Source organism: Henckelia pumila, chromosome 3 (genome assembly GCF_033568475.1).
Source record: "Henckelia pumila isolate YLH828 chromosome 3, ASM3356847v2, whole genome shotgun sequence".
In the NCBI taxonomy this organism is placed as follows: domain Eukaryota; kingdom Viridiplantae; phylum Streptophyta; class Magnoliopsida; order Lamiales; family Gesneriaceae; genus Henckelia; species Henckelia pumila.
Genome location: NC_133122.1, coordinates 159,888,791 through 159,908,492, shown reverse-complemented (window position 1 = coordinate 159,908,492; position 19,702 = coordinate 159,888,791). Strand labels below are relative to the sequence as shown.

The 19,702-nt window shown below is 33.7% G+C and overlaps 3 protein-coding genes across 6 annotated transcripts; 1 reads left to right on the top strand and 2 right to left on the bottom strand.

The window, feature by feature from the left end:
* Window positions 1-377: 377 nt before the first annotated feature.
* Window positions 378-1,968, bottom strand: LOC140887854 (uncharacterized). Of its 2 annotated transcripts, none has more exons than XM_073295387.1 (2): window positions 1,227-1,968; window positions 378-824 (listed from the first exon to the last, which is right to left on the bottom strand). In XM_073295387.1, exons 1-2 carry the CDS (start codon window positions 1,915-1,917, stop codon window positions 511-513), a joined length of 1,005 nt encoding a protein of 334 aa, XP_073151488.1. In that variant the 5' UTR covers window positions 1,918-1,968; the 3' UTR covers window positions 378-510. The 2 variants fall into 2 exon arrangements, with proteins under 2 accessions (XP_073151488.1, XP_073151489.1); XM_073295388.1 differs by lacking the exon at window positions 378-824 and adding an exon at window positions 961-1,062.
* A 9,862-nt stretch (window positions 1,969-11,830) lies between these two features.
* LOC140887503 (monofunctional riboflavin biosynthesis protein RIBA 3, chloroplastic) lies at window positions 11,831-16,757 on the top strand. 3 transcript variants are annotated; one of them, XM_073294767.1, is made up of 7 exons: window positions 11,831-12,124; window positions 13,497-13,758; window positions 13,838-14,056; window positions 14,146-14,471; window positions 14,655-14,784; window positions 14,863-15,159; window positions 15,359-16,757. In XM_073294767.1, the coding sequence occupies exons 1-7, from the start codon at window positions 12,087-12,089 to the stop codon at window positions 15,602-15,604; spliced, it is 1,518 nt and encodes a 505-aa protein (XP_073150868.1). In that variant the 5' UTR covers window positions 11,831-12,086; the 3' UTR covers window positions 15,605-16,757. The 3 variants fall into 3 exon arrangements, with proteins under 3 accessions (XP_073150868.1, XP_073150869.1, XP_073150867.1); XM_073294768.1 differs by lacking the exon at window positions 11,831-12,124 and adding an exon at window positions 12,237-12,394 and having other exon boundaries at window positions 13,484-13,758; XM_073294766.1 differs by lacking the exon at window positions 11,831-12,124 and having other exon boundaries at window positions 13,154-13,758.
* LOC140887504 (uncharacterized) lies at window positions 16,041-17,637 on the bottom strand. The gene is made up of 2 exons (XM_073294769.1): window positions 17,463-17,637; window positions 16,041-16,859 (listed from the first exon to the last, which is right to left on the bottom strand). The coding sequence occupies exons 1-2, from the start codon at window positions 17,496-17,498 to the stop codon at window positions 16,041-16,043; spliced, it is 855 nt and encodes a 284-aa protein (XP_073150870.1). The 5' UTR covers window positions 17,499-17,637.
* Between the last annotated feature and the right edge of the window lie 2,065 nt (window positions 17,638-19,702).

Below are 19,702 nucleotides of genomic sequence, written 5' to 3'. Positions count from 1 at the left end.
TACGTTAATCTTTTCGAAGTTCCAAATTTTAATATAATCTATAAATTTCGATAGAAAGTCACTTGACAAAAAAAAAAAAGAATATAAAAAACTAATTATATGCACATAAAGTGTTTATATTGATTAGATTAGCAGCTTTAACAAGAACTAGCCGTCCAAGCAAATAATAATGATGACAAGAAACTGAATTTTGTACAGGAATGATTAATACTGGTGAATCGTGAACTTCACATGTATTTATCTATGTTTCCCACTTAATTAACTGATTTAACATCCATGTCACTTTCAATAAATTATTTATTTAATTTGATATGTTAGAATAGATAAAATAAGTATGCCACATGAAACTTAGCTCTCATTTAATTATCTTTAAAGCTTGTCAAGAATTAAGCAAATAAGTTACATAAATGAATCTAAAAATTGTGTAAAGATCGGAAGTGATTATAGTCTGTATTAACCCTCCAAAATAGACATTAAAAGGTATACGATTAAATCATAAATGAAAAATTCTTATGAAAAATTTAGTATCAACTCGAGCAAAAGTTGATCAAGAACATGCGAGGTTAGATCTTTACCAATCTCTTGGAAATGATCGAGGTGATTTTTAGACACTTCGGCGCATACCCAACTCGATTTGATCATGTCATGTTCGGCCAGTTCGCGAGTTTCGAACCACTTTTCATCACGAACCTTACTCCTCGGTCTAATGTGACCACAGCTTCTGTTGATGTACAATGTTTTGTCTTTGGGGTATGTGCAGTTCTCAAGTTCTTCAGACAATGTTCTTTTCAATTTTGAATTTTTCAATCTTGAAATATCTTCCGCTGCCAATTGCAACTCAGTTAGCTAGCATCACGCAAGATCGATAAAGGTGATGCCGAATTAAAGAAATCTTGCATCCACAGAAGTTCGAATGATAAACCACGATGGAGTTTGCATTCAATTTCCAAACTATATCTCTTCATCAATCTGGTGTAATGATGCAACTTTCTAAATCTGGTATGTGATGATAGTGAAAATTGTCTCTCTCTCTTTTTCATTCTTTTTTTAAAGAACATTAACCTGAATCCAAATTATCGGTGTAAAAATGAAACTGAAACAATATGTAAACTTGAGCTTTGGGGATATATAGAAAGGCACTGATATATTTTGTGGGTGAAATTCAAGTGAACTAACATAACTACAAATCAATGTTTTATGTGCCAAAGGTGCAGCCAATATCATACCTGAAGAACTGGGGCTGGGTGCCGATTCGATAAAATCAAGAACAGAAATGGGGCTTGAATTTTGTGAATTTCCTTCTGTTTCCGGTTTGATCACTGCCAAGTTACCATCCCCTTTCGCCTTTTTCTTCCTTTCCCTTCCGTGGGTGTTTGAATTTTGATCCGAGTTGCCGTCAACATTTTGTTCATCCCTTTCCTGCAAACTCCCTCTTCTCGTGCCTTTCTTCTTGCACTTGACTCCCGATCCTTGCAACTTCTTTTTACCCGAACCTGAACCCGACCGCGATCTCCTTGAGAAATCCATACTTTCAAAGCTAAGAATGAAGAAGTTTTCATCTTCAAGTACTTCTTTGTATGTGGGAATGATCCGATGATACCTCCCATCTGGCGATCTCGGTTTCCTAAACGGCTCAAAAGATTTCAACACGGGGCTTCGCGCTATCGACTCCATAAATGGCAACGGTTCTAATCCCATAAGCCTTGCCACAATTCCAGGAGTACTAGCTGATTCAGTGCACGCCATTGGAGGTTCCTTTTGCTCTTCTTCCGGAGGTGGCGAGCGGATGCTGTTGATGCAAAGAATGCGGCGTAAGAATCTACCCATGCAACCTCCATGTCTTCTGTTTTTGGAATTGTATGGCAATAGACTATGATCACAAGAAGAAGATGATGAAAATGAAGTAAAGGGCTTCATGTAATAATTGACCTTTTGAAGCTCTCTTTGACAATTTAGCTATATATGAACACCAATAATATGCAAGAAAAGATTGAACTTTTTGAAATTATTGGCAATTTGATTTAGTGTGGGGAAAGAAGGTGGATTAATTTGAACGCAGTTGATGTCATGATGGCGGGATTTTGAGTTTGAATATGATAATTAGAATTTTAAAAAAGAAAAAGTTTAAGGAGAAAGAAAAAGGTTCGTGATGTTCCCACTCATAATGCAGTAGTCAATTTTGCGATTTGTCCTTTTCTTGTGGACAAACGTATCATTCTTTTTGGACCAAAAACATGCATATTGTTATTGCCACCACTCACTGGATATGTTTGCACATTCATGGACACAAGCATACTTTCGGTTAATTTCATTACTCTTTTTTCCTCCCAAATAATCCATTTTGTTAATTCCGTTATGTAACTATAAGGAAGGTTTGCAAATTGTTATGTTTTTGTAGAAGTGACTAAAATTATAGATTTAAAAGATTTGGAAAAATAAGAAGTTAGTTGTGTATGAAAATAAAAGTAAAACGATCGTTATTATATATTAAAGTAGAATGTTTGATAAAGAATTTATGTTCATACTACTTTTTAATAAAATAACAAAAATACTCTTATTAGATAATTCAAATCTCTCTTCTTTTATTTGAATGGATGAAAAATATAATTTTGGATTATACAAAAATATTGGGGTCTCGGGATAAGAGTATCCAGAAAATTTTTATTTATTTTAAAGAATCAATATAAGCATGATATCATCTTTGAGATTTTACTTGAATTGAGTATATGCACCCATGTCGATTGACACAAAGGCATGTTACATGTATATCGTATAAAATAAAAGTATCAACAATTATATGCTCGCCCTTAGTTGGTCTTGATCTGATCACGGTTAAGAGAAAAATACTTGTGCCAGAAAATCTAGGATGCAGATTAGAACTACCACGTGGAGCTGGCGGATTCCACGGTTGAACACGAGAACTAGAGCTGTCAGGGCGGATCAAGGATTTGGATTAAGGTCGGAGGGGTCGCTTATAAGTTAGACTAAAGATCAAAAGAGAAAACAACATATTATGAAACAAAATATTGATAACTTAAATTAAAGGAATTCGACATTCATTAAAATTTTCAAAGTCTTTAATAATAACATCAGTATAAAGATATACATTCGAGCGAAAAACATCCTTCAATTTGCTTCGAAACCTAGTTTTATCGACATTCATAGCTGAGAATAATCTTTTTTGTTGTAGATGTAGAAACTAGAATAGCAAACACAAATATTTTATTTACTTTAAAAAATGTTTCTTCTCAAATATATATATATATATATATATATATATATATAGACACGCACACACACACAAATATCTTTTATTTTATAATACATCAGTCCCCATATATATATATAAACTTACTTTTTTCATACATACTAATAATTTTTTTGGAAAAACCAATTAGTAAATAACGTTATAAGTTTACCCCTATTTAATGAATACTTATATGATGTTAAAAATTATTGAAAAAGTAACTAATATTTTTAATATCAAGTCTAATTAAATAAGAGCAGATCTGTAAGAAATAGAAAAATATTAATAATTATCATACAATATTATATTGGTACAAAAAAAACGTGATTACTATATATGAGATGGAAGGAGTATAATTTTAGAGGATAAATTTTAAAGATCTTAGTAAATATATAAATAATTTAAATATTTGGACTAAATTTTTGATTAATTGATTATCTTATTCTGCTTTATTGTTATTATAATGCCATTTTATTTTATATAATTTTAGACAATATATTTTAAAATTTTTAGTAAATAAATAATTTATCATTAATAAAAATAATAATAATTTAGATATTTGGTAGTATTAGGAAAAAAGGAGAAGGAAAAAATTTAAGAAAAAGAAAAATATAGATGGGAGAAAGAAGTTGCGGGAATGAACCTAAGCCTCACAAGTCACAACTCCCTTCTAACGTGTCAAAGCTCCTCATACCACCAGCCAAAATTATATATTTTTTTCAACAATAGGAACGATTTTATAAATATACATATATAACATATTCAAATTATATATAGTAAAAAAAATTAGGAAAAATACTTATTTTGGTCCATTAAGTTGTCCATGTTTTGATTTTGGTCCATTAATTTTTTAAATTTTGGTTTTGGTACACTAACTTTTAATTTTCAGTGATTTTGAAAAGTTAATGGACCAAAACCAAAACATGAACAAGTTAATGGACCCAAAAAAATATTTCCCCTTAAAATTAATTTTTTGGGGGGCCGTGGCCCCCTGGGTCCTATGCTAGATCCGCCCTTGAGAGCTGTCAGATGGGCCGGTCCTCCCCGACGTGCGGCTCGTTTGAGATAATAACCCCAACCGGGCCCCGCCCCATCCCGCCGCTGATTGCGGACTAGCGAGTCAATCCGCCAATTTTTTTAAAAAAATAATTAAAAAAATTCAAAGAACAACATTAGTATTTGAGTTTGAAAAAAATTATATCAACAATGTTACATAATAACAAATAATAAATCTCACAATCAAACAAATCATATAAAATTTTGATGTTAACTAGAGGTGCAAACAAACCGAATCGATCCGAATAATAGTAAAAAAATAAGGCTCGAATTCGGCTCGATTTAAGTATATTCGAGTTCGAGCTCGATTCGAAGCTCGAAAATTTCAAATATTTTGGCTCGAGCTCGGCTCAAAATGAAGTTCGAGTTCGAGTTCGGCTCAAAATATTTGAACCTATTCGTGAACTATTCGAACTATTGCTCGGATATTATGGTTCAAAAATCTCGAAATGTATATATATTTATTATATAATTATATTATATTAATAAAACATTAAGGCTCGCGAACAATTCGTGAACTATCGAACAAAATAATTTTGGCTCGAGCTCGGCTCGAAAAAAAGTTCGAACATGTTCGAGTTCGGCTCGAGTTCGATAAGTTTGAATACGAATCAAATTTTTATCGAGTCGGCTCGAAATGCTCGCGAACCGGCTCGATTCGTTTACATCCCTAATGTTAACTATTATATTTTGGATAAAAAATCACATTTCCAAATAATATGAATAATATAAATAGATAGTTGACCATAAAAAATAATAATGTAAGATATTAAAAATACATAAAATACTAGTTTTAAAACTTTAAAATCACATTATTTAAATATAAGTGTTTTTATTTCCATAATTCAAAAAATTAAAATTTTATTTTTTAAAAAAATTTGGCGGGCCACCCTGTCCTGCCCTGCTTTTACCCGTGGCCTGTTTGGGTTGGCCCGTTTATGCCCACCTTCAATACTCCTGATACTTTGAGAAAAATTATGTGGTTGTGATGTAGAATAGATGAATAAATTCCAAACTCTTGTGTTTTCACCTGACACCGAAGTCGAGTGTTGCTAATAGAGACATGATTTAGGTAATTTTTGAATTATTTGGGCATGTGTTCTTGCATAATATATTCATTTGATGCCCTTTGAGCTTAATTTAAAAAGAATGGAAAATTTTGAATTTTTATTTTTGGCCATTCACATTTTATTGGTATATTTTCATGAGACATTATTGAGCACTATGATCAGTCTGCAAGATTTAATTGTGAATTGAGAAATTATCTAGAACTTTCCTGAATGCCCTTCGAAGTGAAATACGGATAATGTGTTACTTAGAGATGATATAAGCAATTTTTTTGAACCGTTTGAGTCTTTTGAGCCACCAATTAAATACAATATAATCCTTAGTCACTTCATTTGAGCTTATTGAAAACGAATGAAACACGTGAAAGCATTTGATTGACCCCCCCATTCGGTATATATTTTTTTTTGAAATCCCACACTATCCAACTAAATATCTTATACACTATTTTCTATCTTTAAGGGAGTAAGCGTTCAAATGTCAAATTTTAAAGATTCTCTCTATTGGAAAACAAAAAGAGAGACAAAGTGTATGAAATAAAAGAATGGTTGGGATGAGGTGTTGAAAGAAAAAAAAAGTGATGAATCGAATGAATAGGAGTTATAAATTGAAAGGGGGCATGTAAAAAGGCAATCTTCAACTTAATCCCTTTCTTGAATCCTTATCTTTCAGTTGTAGCCATGAGCCGATTCCTAACGTTATAAGCTGAAAGTCCTACTGACCGAGTCACACATGTCCAAGTGGAGAAGGGTTGCGAGGGTTAAGTCTATGGATACTCGAGAATCACTTTTAATAAATATTGTTCTGATCTACATGAACACACTCATTGCATTGATTTTTTTTGGGCTAATCTGACTTGATATATATTTCGAACTCAATATTGACCGAAAAAGTTCTTTTGATCTATGTGAGTAGAAATTGAACTTGGTTGATTATGTTTGAATTGAGTACGAGATTAATGAATTTTGAAGCTCAGTGGTTGCATAATTTTATCTCGGTGTAGGTTAAGTAGATGAGATTGACAAATCACACACACGAGGACTCTTGAAAATGATGTGTTGAACACTTAGAATGAAAATTTGGAATGTGAATTTATGATGTTGACTGTAGTTACAAAATCTTGTGACTTGATTATTTTTATGTGTTAATTGTTTTGTATTTTATTTTTATTTTTGTTTTATTCTATTTTGCTTGAGACTAGCAAAAGTTTAAATTTGGGAAGATTTGATAAATGCAAGTTCTGCACTTCTATTTTATATGATTTAACTTGAATTTTTTTATTTCTTGATCAATATTATGTGTCTTTGTCATTGTTTGTGTCGTTTGAAAGATTTCGGATAACAACCATTTTTAGTTGATAAAGGTGTGAATAGTGATGACAAAGTGGAAAGAGAGCGTGAAGAACCGAATGAAAGATCGAGATTGGGGGAAAAATTATAAATATGAAGTGCAGGGTAGGGCCTTCATGTTGTTGAAGTGGAGAGCATCCGACAATTGCTGATAAAAAATATTCTGAAAATTCAAAGATGCAGCGCCTCTGCACTAGACCCAAAATTTATGGGGCCTCTACGCTGATGGATAGCACCTTTGCGCTCGTCGCCAAAAGAGTACAGTGCCTCTACGCTGATGGAATAGCGCGGCCACACAGTTCAGTCTTTCAATATTTTTGGAAATTTTCTTGGTTGTTTAAAAGGGAACTTGGGCGTTTTTAGAGGACTTTTCGAGGGTTTTTGAGAGGAGAGACGACTGAGAGATCGAGGAGAATTGAAGAACAAGAAATCTTGACGAGAAGAAGGATGAAGCGACTTTCGGGGACAGAGAAACATCATCTTCCTTCGTTTTTATTTATTTCCTTACTCCTAATTTTTTAATGATGTTCAAGAACATGATTTATTTGATTTTTTTTTCGTTATGAACTAATTTTTTTGTCTAGAGGGACGACGTATCTTGACTTGAGACCATATTTTTTTATATTTTTATTGATATATTAGAATTATCAGTTTGGTTTATTTGTGTTTTATTTAATTGATTGCGTTCAATTAACTGATAAGTAGTTGAATCTTTATATTTATTTGAAATCTAGAACTCGGAAGAGGTGATTTTGAATAAGAGCGTAGGAAAATACATCGTTGGTGTTTATAAAGTTCGAGAGGCCTATGACTCCATTGAAGTCATTACAAGAATTATTATGTTATTTATCGGATTTAATATTCAAACTTTGATAGGAATATGGAGTTTGATATATATTAGAAACGAACTTCTACGTGTCACTTGAGAAAGAGAGTAGAAAATATTTAGAATTCTTGACTAGTAAACTTGAAGAATTTATGATATAGATTTCTTTAGGAATTAATCTGGTTGATAGTCAAGTAAAATCGAACCTCTAGAATTTTTCTTTCATTGATCTTTCACCTTGCGAATTCATTGTTAGTTAATTTTATTCTTTGAAATTTTTAGTTAATTAAAAATTCAATCATTTTCGTAGGTCTAAATAGGATTGAAATTTTATTAGTTTAAAATATTTAATATAATAACATATAACTAATTCTCCGTGGGATCAACTTTGACTCCAATCCGACTATATTACAGCTTGAAACCGTATGCTTGCGAGCGAAAATACCACAACCTCCTTCGACGCAAAAGCCGATGAAGGAATATTTATTGGTTATTCATCGTTCAGTCAAATTTATAGAATCTTTAATAATAAGTCTCTGACCGTTGAAGAAATTATTCATGTTATTTTTGAGGAAAATCTATTGTATGTGCAGCGCAACAACATGTGACATAACTAACTTAAGTCAGAGTTGGAGATTACAACTCTCGTATGAAAGTGACAGTGATATTGAGATCAAGCGACACACTGAGGAAATCATTGCAACCGGTCCTCACACTAATGAAGAAAATATTACCTGGCGAAATCCAATGTAACTGGTCGAGGAAAATGATGCTCCAAGAGATAAAGATGTCATCATTTCTGATGCAGTAGCTCAACCTCAACAAGATCCAAATCCAAATCCTCTTGGACCCTGTTTTCGATGGAATAAGAATCATCCACCTAAGCTGGTCATAGGTGACCCTACTGCTCCTCTTAAAATTAGGATAAAAACACTTGATGAATTTTGCATGAAGCTTTCATCTCACAGCTAGAATGTAAGAAGATTGATGAAGCATTAGAAGATGCCAACTGGATAGAAGCCATGCAAGAAGAACTTAACCAGTTTGAGCGCAAAAAAGTGTGGCATTTAGTCCCTCGTCCGGAAAGACAAAAAATCATAGGGATAGATAGGTATTTAGAAACACACTGAATGAGAATGGAACAGTGGTGAGAAACAAAGCTATCCTGGTGGCTCAATTTTATCACCAAGAAGAAGACATTGACTTAGATGAGTCATTTGCACCAGTCGCAAGTCTTGAAGTCATTCGAATATTTCTTGTATATGCTACTTTCAAAGACTTTAAAGTTTATAAAATGGATGTAAATTCAGCATTTCTCAACGACTTTTCATAAGAGGAATTATAAGTTGAACAACCTCCAGGTTTTGTCAATCCAACTCATCTTAGCTATGTATTCAAAAGAGATAAAGCTCTATATGGCTTGAAACAAGCTCATCATGCCAGTTATGATACCCTTTTGAAATTTTTACTCGAACATGATTTTGTAATAGGAACGGCCGACAAGACCTTGTTCAAATTCACTAAAGGGGATCTTATCTTGCTTTTGAAAATATATGTTGATGATATGATATTTGGGTCAACTAACTCCAAATTGTGCGAGAGATTCTCTAAGTTAATGAAGGAAATTTTGGGATGAGTACGATGGGAGAACTTAACATTTTCCTTGGACAACAAGTCCAATAACTTGAAAAGGGCATATTCATCAACCATTGCAATTATACCAAAGAGCTCATCAAGAAATTTAGCATGGAAAACTACTCTGCAGCAAAAACCCCCATGAGTGCATCAATTAAGTTTGACAAAAATGAAGGGGGAACACCGATCGAGATAACAATGTATCATGGTATTCTTTACCTCCATTTGTATAATGAGTAGTAGGAGCAATACCTTGTGCAAGTTTGGAGAATAAATCGGACACCTCCAACACATTTATATAATTATTGGATCCGGGCATACCAAAATATGCATACCATATCCAAAGATCGTAATCAACTACTGCTTCTAAAATGACTGTCGGAGAACTACTAAGACCTGCATATTGGCCTACCCAATCCGTTGGGCAATTTTTCCTCTTCCAATGCATACAGTCGAGACTTCTCAACATCCTTGGGAATCATCGTTGTTCACCAATATAGAGTAGTTTGGAAACATCATCGGAAGTAGGTTATCTCAAGTATGGTTATGCAAAGCTTCCAGTATAGCCCGACAAAACCGTTGCATACACTCAATTGCAGTAGATTCTCCAATTAATTTTGATTTATTCATCTATGTCGCAATACAACTGTTGTTTTTTGCATAGTCGATAGACCAAGCCGCCCCACACCATTATTTCGTTGCATGAAATAAGAATCATGATTCTTTACCCCATTAACGATACTAAGGAACAAATTTTGAGACATTTGGAATCGTCTTCGAAACATTTCTTCATTATATGTTGGATTTTCAGCAAATTAATCATTAAAATGGTTATGATTGGTGATTTTCCGATCATGATGGATGACTGCGTGACCTGGAATCGAACTTCTATGTTTGGCTCCTTGCTCTTGTTGGACGATATACGCAGCAACCAACTCTTGCTCTTGAGCTATAACATCTAAAATTTCTTTTCTTTTATTGTTAAAATTCTCAAAAACATTCATCCAATCGTTCTATGTTTCATCTTATTTTTACGACAACGAAGATGAGCTAGAGGAAGATACATGCGATTTGGATTGAGAATTCATTTTCAATATAATTAGAATGTAAATTGTGTGGTGTGGGAAAATAGGATAATTCGATCACATTTTATAATGGTTTTTAAGAATATGACAGTTGGATGGATTATATTCTTATATCTATTAGAACCTTTGGAGTAGATTTCCTATCTATATCAGGACCGTTGGATGGATTATATTCAGATCTAAATCATGATCGTTGAATTTAGATTTCCTATCTATATCACGACCGTTGGATAGATAATATTCAGATCTAGATCATGACCGTTGAGTTTATATTTCTTATCTATATCACGACCATTGGATATATTTAGGGGTAGTTTTTTGGTATACCGTATCAAAAATATTGGTATGAAAAAAATTCATACCGATACCAATATCAAAAATATGAAATTTTGGTACGGAAAAAATCCATATTGATACCGTATAGATACTGAAAAAAAATTCAATATACCGAAAAAATATCTGTATATCGAAAAAATTTTGGTACGAAATGTCGAAAACTCGATATTTTGATCTGGTATGTCAGCCCTATATATTATATTCATATGTGAATCATGAAATTTAAATTTAGATTTCCTATCTATATCCCGATAGTTGGATGGATTATATTCAGATCTAGATCATTACTGTTGAATTTAGATTTTCTATCTATATCATGATCGTTGGATGGATTATATTCAGATCTAGATCATGACCGTTGAATTTAAATTTTCTATATATATCATGATCGTTGGATGGATTATATTCAGATCTAGATCATGACCGTTGAATTTAGATTTGCTATCTATATCACGACCGTTGGATTGCATATATTCAGATCTATATCAGCACCTTTGAATTTAGTTTTTCTATCTATATCACGATCGTTGGATGAATTATATTCAGATCTAGATCATGACCGTTGAATTTAGATTTTCTATCTATGTCACTACCGTTTGATAGATTATATTCAGATCTAGGTAGATCAGGATCGTTAGGTTTAGATTTCCTATCAATATCACGACCGTTGGATAGATTATATTCATATCTTGATCAGGACCGATGAATTTAGATTTTATATCTATATCACCACCGTTGGATGGATTATATTCAGATTTAGACCATGACCATTGAATTTAGATTTCGTATCTATATCACGACCATTGGATGGATTAAATTCAGATCTAGATCAGAACTGTTGAATTTAGATTTTCTATCTATATCACAACCATTGGATGAATTATATTTAGATTTAGATCATGTTCGTTGAATTTAGATTTCCTATATATATATATATATATATATATATATATATATTATTCAGATCTAGATCAAGACCGTTGAATTTATATTTTCTATCTATATCACGATCGTTGGATAGATTATATTCAGATCTAGAACATGACCGTTGAATTAGATTTCCATCTTATATTAATTTTTGGATTAGGTTCATTCTTATTTACAAAAAGACCGTTGGATCAGATTACATGTAATCTTGACCGTTTGATAAGATTACAATCTTATCGTCTTTTCGTTATAAATAAACTATATCAGGCTCATTATCATCACACCTACGAACTTTAATCTTATCATCTCTTCCGAGCAAGCCAATGGCATCCAATGCTAGAAATTCTTCTTATATCATTGAAGAAATCAAGATTATTTGTCATGTGTATCTTGACGTAACACAAAATCCTATCATAGACATCAATCAATCCAAAGACTTGTTCTGGACTCGTGTTGAAGAAACTTACAACAACACCAAACCAAACACCCTGCAAAGGCATAACTAAAAATCACTGGTGTCGCATGAAAGCTATACTCCGTCAAGTTGGAAGATTAAGAGAATGCATTTGCCAAACCGAAATTCTCTGACGAGGATATTGTGAGTATGTTTTTTTAGATTATTTTGTTTATTAGTTTAAACTCTTATACGAGTTGGGTATTTTTATGCAGTTGAATAGAGCAAAAGATCTGTTAATGCAAGATCCTAATTACATAAAAGAATTCAAATTTGATCATGTATGACCTATTATGAAAGATCTTGAAAATTTTTCTAGTGACATCCATCCATCGAGCTCAGTACCTAAAATCCATGTCACAAACTTGGATTTGTCACAGTGAGAAACTCAGAGCTCGATTACAATGATAATAAGTGAGTGCAATAAGGCACACTGTAAGTTTATTTGTAAACTGTCTAAAATATGTTTCTGAACAAAATACTTGTTGGGATTTGAGTTTGTTAGGAGTTTCATCTCATTAGGGTTTTGACCGAGCTTTTGACCTCGTGTGTACAAGAATTGCATTGATCAAAGTTTTATAGTGGAAACCTTCGTGCAAAGAAAGAAGAGGGATCTAGAAGATTAATATTCGAACTTTCATAAAATAAATTGTGTTCTTTAAGTTGCTTTTACTAGTTCCGTTTCTTTAATAATCCTAGCTATTTATCCAGCCGGTTACCTATATTTGTTCACCAAATTCAATTCACTTTTCTGCGCGCAATAATCTATCTTTAGTTGTTTGATGAACTTAGGCTTTCAAGAATCCAGCTTGAGCTTTGTTAGCTAACAAGTGCTTATTCACCTCAATCCCCAACACATTATTTTATCCTAGCAAATATAAATAAAAAATTTAATTATTATTTAAAATTAACTAGTATGATATATTGTATAATGGCAAATTTGAGATATATTAAAATTAATAAGGATAATTTGGTCTTTAAGGATGTTTAAAAAAGATTTTATAAAATATGCAAGTTATGAGTTGTTAAATCGCTTATTTTTTTTTACGGTTTATAACCTGTTTGACCAAATTTTTATAGTCAAATTTGAAAAACTTACAAGGTTTTTAAACTATTTTGTAGAGTTTTCTGCCAAACAAAAGTTTTGATTCCACTGAAAGTAAAATTTACAACTTCATCAACAGAATTTTTGGTAGTAGTTTCTAGTCTACCACAAATCAAAAAATAAATATGACCAAAGGTCTTAGGATAAGAAGAATTATAATATATACCTATGGCTGAAAATATACCTACAAATACGAAATGTTATACTGGATAAACTATACACAAAAACTTGAGGCGCTCTTTTCTGATCAAATGTATATAATCCCATCAAAAGATACTGTAACAAAAACAAGAATCAGTTTCAACAAATTCCAGATTAAAAATTTCCCAACATGGATTGCATTCTTTTTCAGCACACTTTGCTAGTTAATCCTCGTGTTTTTGCTCAATATTCTGCAGTTTCCCGTCATAGAAACAGGGCATGGAATCTGAGCTGCTGGGCTGTTGGGTTATCGGGAAACAAGTGGGATAAGAATTCTTTCAGCATAAACGGTTCACTGTTTGATTCTTTCAGCGACGAGTCTTCCCCGGCTGTCTCCTTTGGAGCAGTTGATGCAGAAATAACTCAAGAAACCATTGATTTCTTTGTTAGTGATGCCGAGAGTGATCCCGATCGTCCGTCTCCGGGCTACTCTTCCATCGAACAAGCTCTTTCTTCTTTGCGCCAACACAAGGTATTGATTGATATTGTTGGTTTCGATACGTTAATTTGAGGGCCGTGGTGAGTGATTAATTGACGTGAAATTGTTCAAGTTTGTGATTGTTGTAGATGATGAAAGTGGGAATGCCGAAGGGAACCTTGTCATGGCCGCCTCCCACGCGAATCCGGCTGCTGTCGCATTCTTGATCAACCACGGATCAGGCATAGTTTCTGTGGGCATGACAGGGGACGACCTCAAAAGGCTAGAGCTCCCTCTAATGTCACCCGAAACAGAAGACAATTCCTTGGCTCCTTCTTTCACAATCACAGTGGTATGGGGTCTAATCTACGTAATTTTCTTTTCGTGTTTTTGCTTCGGTAGAGGTCTGACTACTTCATTGTTTGGTTGCAAAACATTTAGGATGCTAAAGTTGGAACTACTACTGGTGTATCAGCTTCGGACAGGGCTACAACGGTCCTTGCCCTCTCATCTCCGAAATCTAGACCAGAAGATTTCCGAAAACCGGGACATGTATTCCCCCTTAAGTATAGAAATGGTGGTGTTTTACGTCGGGTTGGTCACACTGAGGCTTCGGTGGATTTGGTCACACAAGCTGGTTTGCCGCCAGTTTCAGTTCTCACGGCTATAGTCGACAAACAAGATGGTTCTATGGCCTCCATGTCTAGTTTAAGAAAGTTGGCATCAGATCATAGTATTCCAATCGTTTCGATCACTGATCTTATTAGGTGAGTTCGTGTCTAATAATGCTTGGTTTGTATAGAAATGGTATACTAGTAATGAGTCGTTACAGCATATATGAATGACGCTCGGCTAGAATGGCTCGAAAACGTGAGAATTACTGGACATCAAGCATGGCGTTTTCTGATAGTTGCCTCAGAATGGATACTGATTTGAAATAGTTTTCTCAGGTACAGAAGGAAGAGAGAAAAGCTTGTGGAAAGAACAGCCATTTCGCGTTTACCGACCAAATGGGGTACGTTTCAGGCTGTTTGCTATCGTTCAAAACTTGATGGAATGGAGCACATAGCCATTGTTAAGGTAATAAAACAATTCCCTTGCTGATATACGAAATATTTGGAAAGAAACAAAGTTATTTTTTTCTTTTTTTATCTGTAGGGAGAAATTGGAAATGGACAAGATGTTCTGGTAAGGGTTCACTCAGAATGCTTGACAGGAGATATATTCGGTTCTAGAAGATGCGACTGTGGAAACCAGTTAGATTTAGCAATGCAGTTAATTGAAAAAGCTGGTAGAGGTGTTGTAGTGTATCTACGAGGTCACGAAGGGCGTGGAATCGGGCTTGGTCACAAACTTCAGGCATATAACTTACAGGATCTTGGACATGACACCGTTGAAGCCAATCTTGAGCTCGGTTTCGCGGCCGATGCACGTGAATATGGGATTGGAGCTCAGGTAGCTAAATCTACTTTTCCCCTTGGATTGGTCTCTTAGGCTTAAAACTTCAAGAAGAACATTTTCACATGTCTGCAGCTGTGCTAAAAATCATTGTAGCAGTGGTGCAACCTAAATCTTTAAACGTACAAGTTTCACGTCTTGATAGTGAGTCGACTTTTATCGTAGCTGCACAATCTGACAGATTGACGTTTGACAGATACTACGAGATATCGGAGTTCACACGATGCGTTTGATGACAAACAATCCAGCCAAATTTACTGGTCTGAAAGGCTACGGCTTGGCAATCGTGGGACGAGTTCCCGTACTCACTCCTATCACAGAGGACAACAAGCGTTATCTGGAAACGAAAAGAACCAAAATGGGTCACGTATATGCATCGGATTTACATGGACCGTCGACTGAAACCATTATACCAAAGAAAGATAAACAAGACGACATATGAACTACGAAGGACGTCCTGTACATTGAGCTAAAGGTACCAGATCATTTTGTCATTCTGTATAGATCGGTCTTTCAGCCATCAATAACAGTAAAGAAACCTGGTGCTGCCTCGTTCCAGATTTGCAGATAAATGGTAATTATGAAGCTGAAACAACTAGTTATGTTGATTCAAGAATCATAAGTAAAAGGAAGATAACAAGTAAACATTAACCTCATACAAAAGAAACTAGAGAAATTAAACCAAAATTCGTCGTGCCATTTACAAAGCCGCACCTTATACTTGTACAAGTATTGTAAAGACTATATAATCACCAAGACTTGGTAGTGATTCAAATATTTTAAACCGTTCAACTGGAAAAGCGCTACATTTCTATTGCTACCGCTCAAGAGAGCCATTTCTATCAATAGATATCGTAAAATTCCTAATTCCTTCTAATTCAGAAAAATTTTTGTCTCTTTGGCGAAGGGACAAAATTATTAGCATTTATCTCAGAAGCTATATTAGTAAAATTCAACAAAGGTGTTGACAGAACTTGAGATGACCCACAAGACATCTGAGTGTAAGGCTGCAAATTAAGTGATCTTGAACCAAGTTGTCCCATATTCGCCAATGGCCTCTGAGCAAAAATCTCGGTACCATGGCCTTTAATAGACGCGGTAGGAAACTCAAATGGCTGAAGCTGTGGAGGATTTCGCCACCTAGGAAGCGGCGCCGAAAGGATAAGTGTCTGAAGAAGCGGCCCTGATTCAAGAACAGCCAGCAAAAACTTCCCTTGCTGAGGCAAAGATTTTCCTCTCGAAAGATTGTTTGTAACCAATGAATACCGATCAAATTTCACCTCAAGTTCAAGATTTTCAGAAATCACAGCATTGGATTCTTGAATAAATGGCGCTGTGACGGAAAGGGAATCGACAGAAGACGATCCATGTGAGTGGCAATTGTGTGCTTCTGAAAGACTCTTTGATTCTGTCACGCTTGAAGTAGCCTTTACAAGTTTCACAAGAGGGATATTGCCTTGAAAATGAGGGGTGGAAGAAAAGTTGTTTTCAGCTATCGTAGTAAAAGTCGACATAGCTTTGGTACTGAGTAACTTTTGAAGTTGATTTTTGGCTTCATCTCTTTCTATGATGGCAAATTTGAGGAGGTGAATCAACTCCTTGTTCTTCCTCGATTTCTCATTCGCCTCCGCTTTTAACCTTTTGAGCTCGAGAGATGATAGAAGAAGTTTATGCCCCAATTGCTCCACATTATTGAGCTGCAATAAAATTACCAAGATGAAAAAAATATAGATTACAAATCATAGTCATCAAGTTTTGGCAGAAACAGGATCCAAGAGTGGAATCAATCTCAAAAGCTCGTGTTGGTAATGAGAGCCAGCAATGATGAAGCTATGCCTTACTGTAATGCTTAAAAAACTTGGAAATTTAAGGTAGACCATTCATTCAGGTGAATGCATAAACATCTGTGAACAATACTTAAAAACCAAACAAAAGTTCATTGATTTTAGAGACTGCATCAGCGTGGAATATGATCAAATCTATACAAGCTAACCAAAAATTCAAATCAGTTGGGAGAAAAAAATCTCAATAAAAATGGAAGGTAAAAGCATACTAATTTAATGATAAATCTCGACGAATGTTTTCAATAAACCAACAATAAATAAACTGAAATCTCAGATTAAATATCATTTACTGAAAAACCCAGGATAAATTGCATCAAATGGATTCAATCCCAGAAGGAAAATACATGTGTATTGATGAAGTTATTAAACATTCCAAATGCAAATCAAAAGGTATCTCGGAGCAAAAGGAAAACACGAAATTAATGAAGAATAAATTCAAAGGAAGAGCCAGTCCACCTCTTCGAATGCCCACAAAGAAGCCATATCCCCCATTCCTAGTCCCTCGCAAATCAAATCGAATTTCTTGAAAGGAAATCTTTCTTATAGAGAAAAGGGAGGTGCAAGAAAGAAGAATTTGTGACTAATATAAACTAGAAAGCAGCCAACTTAGAGAATAAAACAAACAATGGACCAATTCATGTTCATATTTATTATTTTTGGACGAGAAAACAAACCAATATGGAATCTTGAAAACTTTCAAACTGAAGAAATGGGACCCCATTACACATTACGTACTCGTTCACTGTATTATTACAAAAAAAAAAAATGATGGAAAATTGTAATTCCACCGTTTGCGGAATGCTGTATTCTCTTGCTATATAAAATTCAAAAGCATATTGAAAAGATTATTTTAGTTCTTCGTGTGCTGCGGTCAATGACTAAAATCCCATTAGATTTTCCTTAATAATTCCCCTAGACATTAGCTTTCATCCAAAGATGAATGCAAAAGCACGCGGTTTTGTTAGTTGTATATGGTTACTTTCTTTGTCTCTTTGCATATATATATATATATATATATATATATATATATATATATTTCTTTTATGATGTCCAACGTTATATGCCCACTTCATGCCCACCATGTACAAGTCAAGTCATCTATTGTACCGGTCAACTCATCTATTATACATGGTGGGCATGAAGTGGGCATATAGTGTTGAACACCATAAAATAACTCTATATATATATATATATATATATATATATATATTCTATGAAGGTGCACGTGCATGTGGGTGACTAACGGATGAAAACATGATTATGAAATATGTTCACACAAATGTTAAAATAAAACCACTAAAATGTTGTTGAATTCAATATCATTTATGTTTGTGCTAAATTTATAACTATGGCTTTTGTTTATCTTTTTCTATTTGTGTTTTAGAATTATATATTCTATATAGTTAATTTTGTATAAAATATTTGTTTTGTAAATTAATATTGACGAATATTAATTTCTATTGAACATGATATGAATCGAATCAATAAGTGTACAAAAACACATATTTATAAAAGATAACACACTAAATAATCTACATGTGTTTTTTTTAAAGATGAAATAATCACAAGTAAAAAATTAATCTCTAATAATGCTAAGAAACTGTCTCTATAATTCATATTTATTATAAAAATTATCTCATACATTATGTTTTAAATGGTAATATTTCATCTATTTTTTAAATATCTCGTTAATTTCTTTTTTTTTTTTATGAATAAGATTGAAAGTAAATAAAATTAATCAAATTATATAATGTAAATAAAAAAATTAGAAAAATTTACAAAAGAGCACTTAAAATTCATCTCCTCAATGCTGAGTTTCATTGTATAGGCACTATAGAAAAAGAGAGAAAATTATATTGATCTTATGTTTTTTTTTTTTTTTTGCAATTTTGGTCTTCTATGTTATCAAATATCTGGTGTAGTCCGCTATCTTTTTTAGTTGTTGAAATTTTAATTTAGTCTTTTTTCAACTGGAAGCTGACATGAAACCAATACAATGATGATGTCATGCAGATGTTTAATGTGTCACCTCAGCACTCCCAATGAAAAATGACTAAAATTATAAGAAAAATAAAAAAAATTATAGAAATAAATGTGAAATTTGACAACATAGAGGGACAAAATCTCAAAGTGACAAAATTACATGACAAAGTTGCAATTTTTCCTAAAAAATAAAGGACATTTATTGAAGTTTTTCAAGTGAACTTATGGAAAAGTATTGTAAGCTTTGCATGCTGAATGAGATATTGATAGGACGGTTTAGGGGGGTGATCTTGCTAGACTGATAGTGTTTGTGTCCTTGTAGCAGTTGACCCTGAAATCTTTCAAGATGAGTTCAGTTGATCTATTTTTCTCGTGTGTTTATATTAATCAACCAACTTAGATAAGTGCGGAATGAGGTCGATTAACAGATTGAACATGTTATGGATTGTATGTGATGATGAACTGAAAGTAAGAACGCTAAAGTTTGTTTATGGATGTTCGGAGATTTCAACAACTCCTACGTCACCCCTTCTTCCACTTCGGAATAATTCACTCTAGAAGATTTTGACTATTACAATCAACTTGCAACAGCCTTCTCCAAGACCAGGACTTACACACACTGCCTATCCCAGAACTCCTAAAAACACTTCAAGGACACCGTTCACGATTGCTCCTTGTTACAACGAGGTTTGCAGAACCTTAACTGATCACAC

Coding starts and splice junctions, on each gene's coding strand:
- LOC140887503 (XM_073294766.1), top strand. CDS start 13,417: ATGGATTGCATTCTTTTTCAGCACACTTTGCTAGTTAATCCTCGTGTT. Junction 13,759..13,837: donor CTTCTTTGCGCCAACACAAG/GTATTGATTGAT, acceptor AAATTGTTCAAG/TTTGTGATTGTTGTAGATGA. Junction 14,785..14,862: donor AGCACATAGCCATTGTTAAG/GTAATAAAACAA, acceptor TTTTATCTGTAG/GGAGAAATTGGAAATGGACA.
- LOC140887854 (XM_073295387.1), bottom strand. CDS start 1,917: ATGAAGCCCTTTACTTCATTTTCATCATCTTCTTCTTGTGATCATAGT. Junction 825..1,226: donor ACCCAGCCCCAGTTCTTCAG/GTATGATATTGG, acceptor TGCAATTGGCAG/CGGAAGATATTTCAAGATTG.
- LOC140887504 (XM_073294769.1), bottom strand. CDS start 17,498: ATGGGGGATATGGCTTCTTTGTGGGCATTCGAAGAG. Junction 16,860..17,462: donor CTTTGTGGGCATTCGAAGAG/GTGGACTGGCTC, acceptor ATTTTATTGCAG/CTCAATAATGTGGAGCAATT.